This window comes from Poecilia formosa, unplaced genomic scaffold (assembly GCF_000485575.1).
Source record: "Poecilia formosa unplaced genomic scaffold, Poecilia_formosa-5.1.2 Scaffold321, whole genome shotgun sequence".
NCBI lineage: Eukaryota > Metazoa > Chordata > Actinopteri > Cyprinodontiformes > Poeciliidae > Poecilia > Poecilia formosa.
In genome coordinates this window covers 554,964-567,345 of record NW_006800260.1, presented here as the reverse complement: position 1 = coordinate 567,345, position 12,382 = coordinate 554,964, and the positions used below count along the sequence as shown (strand labels likewise).

At 38.6% G+C, this 12,382-nt stretch overlaps 1 protein-coding gene across 4 annotated transcripts in view; it reads left to right on the top strand.

The window, feature by feature from the left end:
- Positions 1 to 12,382, top strand: part of mdga2a (MAM domain containing glycosylphosphatidylinositol anchor 2a) — a 215,662-nt gene that overhangs the window by 92,148 nt on the left and 111,132 nt on the right. For all 4 annotated transcript variants that reach the window (XM_016661297.1, XM_016661296.1, XM_007573241.2 and 1 more), the window contains exon 3: positions 1,216 to 1,390. In XM_016661297.1, coding sequence (XP_016516783.1) covers positions 1,216 to 1,390 — 175 coding nt within the window. The remainder of the gene's footprint in view (positions 1 to 1,215; positions 1,391 to 12,382) is intronic.

The window sequence follows — 12,382 nt, the reverse complement described above, 5'->3', positions numbered from 1 at the left end:
TATTTCACCTTTCATTACACCTCAATGCCATGGGCTAACTGGGTCCCATCAGTTAGTGAAAGGTACTCATGTTGAGAAGACCATGGCGATGTAGATCTGGTGTGAAGCAAAAGACGGCGGAGAAATATTAGAAGAGGATCCATATCAGACAGTTTTGTGTTGAAACAGTTTAAGAAAAACACTTTCTATCTTCGATAGAATGGAGAACTTTTTCTGTCATGTTGAATGACAGAAAAGAAGCTTGAATACCTCTAGACAGCAGTTCATTAGTTGTAACAGAGCTGGGTGGATTCAGTTTATTCATTCAGAGCAAAATAGCTTATAAACACCGAAAAGAACCCCAGATCAAGGCATTGTTTGCGTATGCCTATTATGAGCCAGTGTTGGACAGCATAGTCTTAGCAACCCTGCCTTTGCATGGCCAGTTTTTACAATTTACTCAGTTGTTTTCATCTGCATGACTTAAAACATTATTTTTTATTTATTCGATGCACTTTCATCGAATCAACGTCCATGCTGGGGGGAAGGGCGCCTGTCTGCAGTGTTAATTGAGCAAAAGTCTGGGTACAATCTGGACAGGTTGCCAGCCTTTCACAGGGCAACATAAACACACACATGCATGCATACCTGTGTGCAATTTTAGAGAGACCAATTACCGTAACTGTTATGTTTCTGGATTGTGGGAGGAAGCCAGAGTACCCAGGGAGAACAGGTGCATGTACCGAGAGAACATGCAGAAAGATCCAAGAGCTTTTTGCTGTCAGGCAACAATACCCCCAACTCTCTGACCGGGCTCTGCACGTTATTCATTTACATCTATGATTTTCACTAGCAATCAGTTTGTCACGCTTCATGAAATTCCTCCTTCGTGTTTTTGTGCTGAGTTGCATCTTTAGTAAGTAACGATTGAAAATAATATATACAACACATTACAACCAAAACTGGGGAATGTTTTTCATTGTTTTTCAAGGTTTAATTTTTTCACCTCACAAAAATCTGACATCTTTATAAGTGCTCCCACACTATTCAGATATCTTGTTGTGGTGAAACGCACATTGTTGGGTAATTGCATCACAACACACCTCCAGAAAGTCTTTTGCTAGACATTAAACAGTGTTTGTGTACTTGGTGCACTACTTACCCTCTTTAACAGAGGATTAGCTCTTGAAATGGGTTCTGGAAATGATTGGTGTTTGCTTTTTTTCCCCGTCTCAGATCCGATGGACAAAGACAGCTGGCAGCGTGTCAGATCGCTTCCAGGACTCCAGTGTGTTCAATGACACTTTGCACATTGCGAAGATCCAGAGGACACAGGGGGGTCGCTACTACTGCAAGGCTGAGAACGGCCTCGGTTCCCCAGCTATTAAATCCATCCGAGTGGACGTCTATTGTAAGTTCTGACATTTTCCATGGCCGCTTGTATATTTTTGTTATTAAAAGTCTTAAATTGCATTGTCATCATATTACTTCAAAAATATGAACAGGCATTTGCAAGATTATTTTATCATATCTGCTTGTTTCTTGTGGGTTGTTATTGTCTGATTTTTTTATTTTTTTATTTTTTTTGCTATTTGTCGAGGATTACAGAGATGCTGAGATGAGACGGATTAACTAGTATTCACATCAAGTTACTGAGACATTTGCCTCTTGCCTAAATCCATGTTTCTTAAAGAATGTTACACACAACAAACTGAGCCTTTTAGCAGTACATACACATACAAATTGACAACATATTTGCCCATTAAGACTTTTATATTGTGGCTGCTTGGTGGTGTGGTTCAGTGAAAAATAGATTGTTGATTAAAACACAGAGTAAATTCGACCTCTCCAGTATGTATCTGTATCTGTATGGAAAGCCAGAAGACCCCATCAGCATTTGACAAACAAAACAGTGATTTATACATATTGCTTTATTGATCTGGCATCCGTTCACCTCAACAGCAGAGGCACGAGAATGGTTGCCTCGTCTTGCACTAACCTATATTTTACGGCTGTTCTTGCAGCCGTAAAATATAGGTTTTACTTTGGTTTTGGCTTTGGCTTATAAGGATAAGACAAAGCCAAACCCGGGAGTTTATACACGACAAGAAATATGTAGGTGAACTATAATGATCTGCAATAAAAAGGAAGACCCTGGGTCTTAACCATCTCCGCTTCAAGAAATTTTGCTGAGATCCTTTTAAAATCGCATGCTTCGCTTTCGAAACATCTCGGCGCTTCCTCCTAATCTTTCGTTGCTGCTTCTCTTCCTCTGCAGAGGTTCTTGTTTTCTTTTTCATACCAAACGACTTGGAAAATAATCATACATCTTTGATGCACTCTCAGTGCTTCATTTGTTGCCAAATATGCTAGCGATCGAGGAGAGGAAGAGGCAGTGGAGCTAAGGTTTTTCACTTATAATGTTGTTTCCAGTTAAACTTGTATTCATTTGAAAGTCTGCGTGGTCCAACACCGGTAAAGTGGTAAAGTGTAATGTGCAAGTGCTTGCAAACATATGATGCTACGGTTTAGCTTAAAAAGTAACATTTTAGTTCAAACAGGGTTTTTGCCTCTCTGAGATTCTAACGGTATGATAACCTTGAGTAAACAGACCTTTCATCTATGTAAAATGTAGAAGAAAAAGTATCAAGCTGCTTTTATTTGAAACAGAGAAGCAATAATTCTGTTCATATATTACAGTCACAATATTGAATCAACAACACTAAAATAACACAAACTAACATATTGGTAGCTGTTGCTTACTGCGCAATATAGGGGTGAGCGATCTGAACTTGATGTTTTATCATAACATTGTGTAAAATTTGTTAAAATAAGGATAAATGACGATGAAACGTATTTTAACCTCATTGCTTTTTTTTGGCAGTTGATTGTTTTGCTGTGACCTTATGTCACAAATCTACAAGCAAGATGTGTTCTCATTATAGTAACTCCAGGATAAAACGCTGTTATTACCAGGTTAATTAGTCAGGCTTTGTGTTTGAGTAGAACCTGGTTAACCGATAAGCCTTTGTGAGTTTCCTTACAACCAGAAATATTTAAAAACATTCCAATATTTCTTTCTTGTAAGAGAATAGCCTTTTTTGCACCATCCATACAGCAATGTGCAGCAACAGGTAGGGAAGGCAGAGCACTGTGTTAGTCTGTGTTTTGTAAAGCTGGAGGAAACTCCAGGTCAGCACTTCTAACTCCTTAAAAGGACTTTTAATGTATAGTGTAACTTATTACACCTCGGCATATCTTTGTCGGTTCCTGCTTGTATTTGTTTTTGTAGGTCTTGGGAATTTTCTAACCTGTGTCATCGTTAATGTGCTACGCTGCAGTTTTGTCCACAAGAAACAATCCCTGCTCCTGCGGTTAAGAGGCCACAACGGTGTGACCAGAAACGTAACGCATGCCAGTAGCTCCGCCCTAACCGTACCGTGTGGTACAGGCTGATTGAGTGAACCTCTTATACAATGAAAACAGACAAAACAGTTTGCCGAACCGCTCTGACTCAAGTTGTACAATTCAATGGAAATGAGGCAAAATCAAATTCTGTTTGGTAAATGATGCAGCACCATCATTTTGCCCTCAGGCTCACTTTTCCTGAATTTTCTTCTTTATGAAAACACTATACTGTTTTCACCGGTCTTGTCCCCCACTCTCCTGGCTCTTCTTATCCGTGTCCCCTGCTGTATGCCCCCACCCCCACTCCTCTGTACAAGTCACTTTTCTGCACCTGTTTATTTGGACTGACACCTGGACAGAGGTTGTGGAATTGAACCTTGTTTAGAAAAGCTTGTGGATGGCCCTGGCGGTCTACGAGATTGGGGCTAAATGCATCTCAGCAGCTGACAGTCGGTGCCCCGTCTTTTCTCTGCACCGTTTCACCTTGGCCGTACTAAGGAGCCCACACGAAGAACAAACGGGGAAATGAAGCCATCCCTCATAATAGACCATCTGTGGGACAGAAACAATGGTTTCTGAGGGAGCCTCATCATTCCACATTTGTAGTTTTTGTGCTGTAATTGACAAACTCATTATGTTTGTTAGCTGGATGCCAAAGCTCCATTGTGTTATAGGTCTCTATTGTCTCTATATATTTGTTTTCTGTAATGTTTTGCATATTTAACATGTACATAAACATTGGAGGAATGAAAGAGAATTATAAGTATATATTGAACAGTACTAGTGGAGTTTGTCTCTATAAGCAGATACATTATTGCATTCTTATGTAGAAAGATCAATGACACTTGTTCTGTTTTCTGTTTGTGTCTGAAAAAGAAGAATATTGCTTCTTTTGCCAACTTTTTTTTCTTTTCATATAAAATCCTTGCACTTGCACGTGTGCTCCACTTGAATTGTGTTATGTTGCCCATCCAGCAGAAGAACATTATTCGGCATTCCAGCTGTCCCCTGAGGGGGGGATTAAATTGATGGACCTCTGCAGCACATGCTATTTTTAGTGGATTGCAACTCCAAATTTTAATTAGCTCAAAAACTGGCATTCTGGTGCTGCATCTCTTATCAACAATACCTGTCATTATGTTTTCTGCTTTTTTTTTCTTCAGCTGTGCCGTTTGTGCACTTTTGTTTATTTTTCAAAATAATACTAAGTGGCAGGACAGACTGTTCACTTTTCTCTGAATAGGAGGGATTCTTTGCATATGCAAGCACCACTGTATTTTACATTAAGTAGCTTAAAACTGAGAGGATTCTGCTCTTAGTTTCATTTTACTGTTTCCAGAGAATTGTTTGCTCTTCTTTTCTGGAATTGAAATTATCATTTTTTTTCTTCTTTCTTTTAGCTTTTATAAGATTAAATACACGTCTTCAACCTCTTTCCTGTTTCATAAAAGCAGCCGTTCCACATATAGTGGTTTTATGTTAAATATTCCTTGCCTTGTAAATGTATTCATATCCTTTGAACTATTGTTTGCATTTTGTCACATTGCAATAACAAACTCCAAAATGTATGGGGTTTTTATATGAAAGGCCAACATAAAATAGGGCATAGCTCTAAAGTCATAGTATAATCAGCCTCCTTAAGTCAATTATTTGTAGACCCACCTTCTGCTGAAATTACCCCTCTATGTCTCCTGGGGTTTTTCTCTACCAGCTTTGCACATTCATACAGGAGAATGGACTCATTTCTCTTTTCAAGATTGAATGTATATTCATGGTAACCATTAACGTTTAAGCCATGTGACATATTTTCAATCTGATTGCCGTCTTGGCTTTGACTGGGCTTTTCAAACTTGCCATTGTACTTTGATGTAAGCTATTCTATTGTAGCTCTGGTTCTGCTTGTGGCGCCATTGTCCTAATGAAAGTTAAACCTTTTTCTTTAGCTTCAAGTCCTTTGGAACGTCCAATAGATATTCTTCCAGTTTTATTTTGTTTTGTTCCATCCAGCCTCCATTAACTCTCGCCAGCTGAAGGAAAAACATTCACATACATCGATGCTGCAACTTTCAGGCTTTATAGCGTGGATTTTGTGTTTAGAGTTATGCGAAAAACAAATGCACACCACTTTTTGAGATGTTTATTTGCACAAAAAAAAGAAAATATGTGAGACTGTCGCTGTTTATTGTATTGATAAAAAACAAACAAAAAAAAAAAAACCCTAAAGTTTACTTTTGAGTGTTTTGTAAACCATTCTCTATACAGCATAATTAAAGTTATCCTGTCAGCCTGGAGGAAGGGATTTTAGCTATTTACTTTCAAAGGTGACATATTAACAAAGCTCAAAAGTTCATCTAAGCACATTTTATACCTGCTGACACCTCAGTTGTGTTGGCCACAGTTTGGTCTTCGGGGAAGGTCCTCTGCAAAGTTAATACAGCACCCTGCCCAGCTCCTGCACAGATCGATGTTCGGCTTAAGAAACTCTCCTCTTTTTCTCCTATAGGGAAGCCTTTTCAGTGTTCTCATTTAATTTCAGCCGCATTAATTTTGCTGCAGCGTCTAATGTTTCATTGAGTGAGCGATCGAGGAGGGCTTAAGAGTTCTGCCGGGGCTGCTTATTGCAGGCTCAGAGAGTTCATTGACCGACACGGAGCACAATACATCTAAGAGACATTTGGCCAAAGGAGGAAAGAGAAGTGACCGAGTGAATAACAAATTGATGTTGGGGAACTTAACTCATTCTGGTTCATTGTAGACTGACTGATTAGAAGTGTCACAATACGGTGTAATAATAATAATAATTGTATTATTAATAATAACAGCTCACAAACGGCACCAAACGCAGTGTTTTTTATTGTTATTTTTGTGGAAAGACATAAAATCAAAAGTGTCAAAACATTTACTTTGTCATATTTCGCAAATCTTCAGTGTCGACTTTAATTTTTTTTTTTTTGAAACCTTAATCATTCTCCTTTAGTTTATAGGCTTTGTGAATGCTAATCAATACTGAAACAGTTTTTATTATTATTATTATTATTATTATTAAAAACAAAATAGGCCACTACTGCTCCACTTCTACACAAGGTTGTCAAATTACCTCCGCAAGCAAACGACAAAATGTTTTCAGCTTGTGGTCAAATGGAAAACAAATTGCCTCGTCATAAACCAGGTCAGCGTTTACCATGCAGGCTTTGACAAAAGGGCCACTTTAGCTCTCCCTTTAAACATGCTTTGAACAACCTCAGCAGTTGAGAATAAACGGAGAACAAATGGGTCCGGTGCAGAAAAGAAGACAAAGACGTACAGCCTCATCTGACTTTTGCATTAACCTCCAGAAGAGAAACATCCGGTCGTGTTTTTCTATATGCTAATATCGGGTGGGTGATATTGATGTTGGCGCTGTGGAAATAGTTTCTCAGTGACTCTGGAGCAGTACGAAATAGGCACTTTTTTTTTTTTTATTGTGGAAACCAACCGGAATGGCGGTACAATTTTCCACTGATTGTTCCACGCACGTCTTCACTCTTCCCTGATATTTCCAGCTTCACTCCTTCAAATGGATTAAAATAAGACAATAGCCCGATTTCTGTCTGTTATCAGTGGAGGGGCTTGCACAGCTCTTACTTCACACCGCTGCTGCAGAAGCCTGGGAATTTTAATGAGGATATTGTGTGTTCGTGTGTAGATCTTATGTGTGTTTCTCTGCGTACGGACGTCACTCAAAGGGTAAATCTTATTTATTTTTTCTTCTTTTTTTTTTTTTGTTGACGTCACTGGCCGTGTAGATTCTAAGTTTGAAGATGTGCGTGCCAATTTCTTCCTGTGGTCATTCTTGCAAGAGGCAACAGAAGTAGGGACTGCCCATTGGGTTCAGCTGCTTGCTTATGCATGAACACCCTCTCCACCAGCAAGGTCCTGACTCTCACAAACTTGTCAAAGGCTTAACTTGTCTTGGCACACGCTTCCTTAGCTGTGCAACACTGTTGAGCAGCATGTGTGGGCGACTTGCGGAAGTGTGTCTGCTTCTCTGTTTGCCCGCCCTCTGATGGAGTTCATGAAGGAGCTTCGGTTGATGGTGTTTGTTTAGCCGACGCGCCGGCTTTGCTTTATCCCGCCGGTCGGTAAAACCGGCGCTCCCGATCTCATCAGGGGTCCATGTCTTGCCGTCCCGCTGCAAGGTGTCTGAGTAAATGTGTGCGCAGAGCAAGAACACCGAAAGGTTAATTAGAGAAAGTTGACTCAAAGAAGCATGGAACATGTCGATTTAAAAAAAAAAGGAAAGAAACGGAAAATTTGACTGAAGGTTGTGCAGTTCCTAATAACTCCTTTATCTGTCGTCATTACTGATGTTTGTATTCTAAGCTCACACTTGCGTACACTGGGGAGACGCTTTTAAAGTGACTACGTAATATACTTGTGTGTATGCGTAGGGAAGTGAGTGGGATGGTGAGCTCAGGGGAACCTATTGATTAGTGGCTTCATTTGAGTATGGCTGATGCTGGAAGCAGGTTCAGTATGAGTTGTGACTCAACCTATAGAAAAATATATAATTGCTTTCTAAGCATTCTTTTCTGTATTCCTTGAACTAATATATGTATAATTTTTCTCTTTTGTAAAATAGCTTTTTTTCTCCATTTGTTGCCAAAAAGACAGCTTTTGCTATATATTAAGTCATTTTCGTATGGCTTTTTGTAATGTGGTGTGTTTGGAGAAACATTAAAAAAAACCCAGAACATCCCAAAAATGACATGGGCATTTACTGAAGCTAGTATTTCACTAAGACTAAAACAAGGATTACAAAACAAGAGCAAGTAAAGAATATGGAAAAGGACATGAAACCATATAAGTCATTTAAATATTTTTAATGCACCGCCGCAGATTGGAAATACGATGTAACAACTCGTTCCTTTTTACAGATTTACTCAAAGAATAAAAAGGTAAACTTGAAGATATGTCTTGAGTTTACAGTTGTTACATTGTGTATACCAGACATGACAAGCTCAAGGCCAGAGGGTCACATCCAGCAACTGTATGTAGCCCATGAAGAAAAAAAAAAAGATATATTTCTGGTGGCCTGCCAATAGCTTACATACTGTTCAAACTGATCACACTCCCTCTTCTATAATGCTCTGCTACCTTTCTTATGGAGAGAGTTGCTGTTGCACAGGCACCTGTTGGGAATCATCCCTGCTGTGTTTCTAAGTGCACATTTTGCTGATAGACTGAGCGCATTGAGTTCACACAACGACTTGTGCTGACTTTGAAATACCAAAAAAAAAAATAAATAAATAAAATAACCTGGAACTGTTTTGCAATCTGTTTTCTTTTGACATGGAGAGAGCTCTTGCACACATCTAGATCGCTTATAAAACTGTCACAGCAGTTTTCTCCCTTCGTCCCCGACACCGTGCCCCAACTCTGCCTCTAAGCTGCTCTGGATGGTGGCAACGAGACCTATATTAGGTTCTGTGATGAAGCAGGAGATTTCCAAGAAGCAACGCCAAACATGCTCCTCTTACAAAATGGCAATGTGACAGATTGTTACAGATTATGTTTTACGAGCCCTAAGAACCTTTTAAAACACATTGTAACCAGTTTGCACAACCTTTCTAACTCGGTTTTATCTAAACTCGGGACAATTTTAATTTCAAAACTATCAACAACATAACGGGTAGACTGCTCTCTCGCTACATTGTTTGTATGAAATGGCATAAAAGTCATGTGTCGTGAAATTTGTGTGCAAATGCATCACATTTTTCACTTAATAATTGGTTTCACATAGTTGTTTTTACCACTTTGTCACTCTCCCTCCCTCTAATGCATTCAGAATGTCATATGTACCAAATTACACCTGTTGGATCTGTAGCCTGAACACACAATTCACCTGGCATACAAGCAGTTTTAATTTGCTCTTTGCTCTTTTAAGTTGGGTGATGCATGTTTGTATATATATATAATCTTTTTATTGTGAAGGCTTTTCATTCGGATGCCCATAAACATTTATGCTATTTCTTTAGCTATTGTGCACAGTGTAATCAAGCAAATGGATACAAGGTCTTCATTTCATAGCTGCTAAATTTCACTTCCGTGTGCAGATCTGTCCATGCTATTAATTTCATAGGCCTCTTTGCAAAAAGGTTTCCTGATATATTGAAAGGACATTTTGAACTGGTTTGGGTATGCTAAATGTTGTGAAATCGGTTGATTTTGCATTTGAATAAGCACAAAAATGATAAATTATCATGGTACAGCTATTCATACAAAGGCAACATATGAGACAAGGCCACGACGTTTTCAGTTCTCCTTATTGTTGTCACAGTTTTATGTCATAATCCTGTGAAGGGAACACATTTTTAACCAACCTTTACAATAACTCCAATTTTCAATGAACCATCAAATAAACGGTCTTACTGTCTTACTAAAAGGACAGAAGTTTTATGAAAAATCAATCATTTCAAAGTTTGATTTATTTCCTTACAGCCTGTCATTAGAAAGATGAAACAGATTATTAAATATGTGTAAGACTTTGAAGGAGATAACTAGGTAGTTATTTTTTCTTCTTCTTTTTCTAATGTATGCAGAAATACTGTGCCAACTAGAAGAAAAACACAAACGAAGAAGCTTTTCTGCTCTCAATTGTGATTTTCAGCCATTATTCTTGATTGCAACTAAAATTGCCGTTTCATTTACACCGTGAAGTGTTCTTTCTTCACTTTTACTCTCTATGTGTCTGTGTTGGAGTTGTTTGTTTACTACACTTTTTTTTTTCTTCTTCTCCTTCTGTCAGTGTTTATTTTTGTTCTGGAGTTGTAATTTCTCGTGTTGTTCGTTCTCATTTCTGCCTACCGTAGAGTGTTGATGCTTGTAAATGTTTTATTTGTTTCGTCTCTGGTTTTCGTTATTGTTCCAGAGTGCTATTCTCTAACAACTAGCTGAGGAACTAGGGGTGAAAATTAGGAGCAGTGTTGCAACTGTCCTACCTTGTAAAGCACTGCTTATGGGAGCCATCACTGTGGTATGAAGAATCTCTAAAATCTAAAAAAAAAAAGAAAAAGGTAACTTTGCTTTGAAGTAGGAAGGAAGTAGTTCTCGGTTTCTTAGTTTACTTTGGTAAAAATTCATATGGATTTTTGGATTTTATCATTTTGCATAGATGGCTGCTCAGAGAATAAACTTTAAAGCACTTATTTTAGTTTATAAATCACTGAATGGCTTAGCACCAAAATACATTAAAGACCTGTTGTCGATGCATTAACGTTGCAGACAACTCGGGTCGTCCGGTTTAAGTCTGCTTCCCAGAGTACACAGTAGTCACATATGCAAATCTCTTCTAAGCCTAACGGTGAATTAAGCCGTTTTGGTAAAGGAAGTCTCTGCTGGTCGTGTTTTCCATCAGTTACAAAAGCACTGCATCAAGAGAAACTAGAGGATGTAAGACTTCCACCGTCACAGCGTATAAAGATCATACTAAAAGGCCGAGAAACGTCTGGTGGACAGGCGAGTGATTGATTAGGACGGAACAGGCGTGAACTTCATGGTTCTGATACTTTGAGCCATCTTCACTTTGCAGCTTTCCCTGATTATACTTGGCATTGAAGTCTCAGAGACGTCTCTCAGAACAAGGGTGACACAAATTTAAAGTGATGTCCTCGTCGGCGCTCCGGCCAAACATCTTCTCGTGAAACTTGGGGGAAATGAAATCTCTTGACCTCCATTGTTTGAAACGCCGTTTCTGAAAATAAAATAAAAAAATCCAAACCTGAATGTTGTTTGACAGAGATAAAAAAACAAACAAACAAAAAACCCTGAAATTAAATAAATGTTTTGTACGTTTTTAACACCTTAAGATTTATTTGGCAGAAGGGCTTTACAGATGGTATCTCTGTGCAGCATGTTGTGCGATTCCCGTGATTTGATGTGGAAGTTTTCAAAAACGATCCCGTAATGCATGTTGGCAGAGATGCATGTGTGGCGCCTGTTTAGTGCTTTTGGATGTAAATGACCCGACGTGATGAATGGCTGTGATCCAGCCACGGTCAGTTATCTGAGGCTCGTTTGAATGAGGACAGAATGAATCAGCACATTATGTGTACATTATGTAAATGTTTGCTGGTGTGGTTAATGGAAGTAAAGCTAGTTCACGACTGCCCATTACTCTTGCAAGGACTTTCTCTGGGGAGTGGCCCCTTAATCAGAGTTGTGGAGTCAAGCTCCTCCGCTGCCTTTGTTTTTCTCGCCATTAGCAGCCGAGGAAATGCAGTAAGCTTTTTCTGCTCTGTATGCTAATGTGATTAGTTGTTGCAGACATTCACTCAGATCTGCTTTTTATATTTTAACAGCCTCTCGCAGGGCATGAAAGGCAACCTTTGTCAACCCCTGTACGTTTGGATGTGGACCTAAAAACTTCAATGCCGGCTCAAAATGCATAAAGCCTCTGTGATATTTGGCTTCAAATTCCACTACTGTTTAAAAAAAAAAAAGTGAATTATTGAATTGCTTGATGTTGCCTGAGGCAATTTTGCTGGGACAAGAGTTCAAAGGCAAAAACCTTTTGGAAAACAACAGCAAAATGAGATTTCTGCAGATTTATGATTTGTTTGTAGTTAGTAAAGGAAAAGAAGCTGAAAAAGAGTTAAATTCACTATGTACTTAAAATAGTGAATTTTAAGTACATAGTGCTTAGTAAATTCTCTGTTTACAGAGAATTAACTAAATACCCGCCTGCATGAATAAAATATGTATATAACCCAAGTACAATAAATGTAATCTAGTATATAATCCCATTAAAAAAGGATGTTTCTAGATTCTGCTCTATTTGAAAAATATCTATAGTCCCCAATGACTGCTTAGTAACATTAAAAAAAATGTAGTAATCAATGTTAAACACACACATTTTTTGGCCACAGTGGGATAAGGTAAATACAGGCCAGTCTGCTGCAAACATTTCAGTGTAAACTCAACTAAACATGGAAAAATAAAGCTATTTGAAATTTAT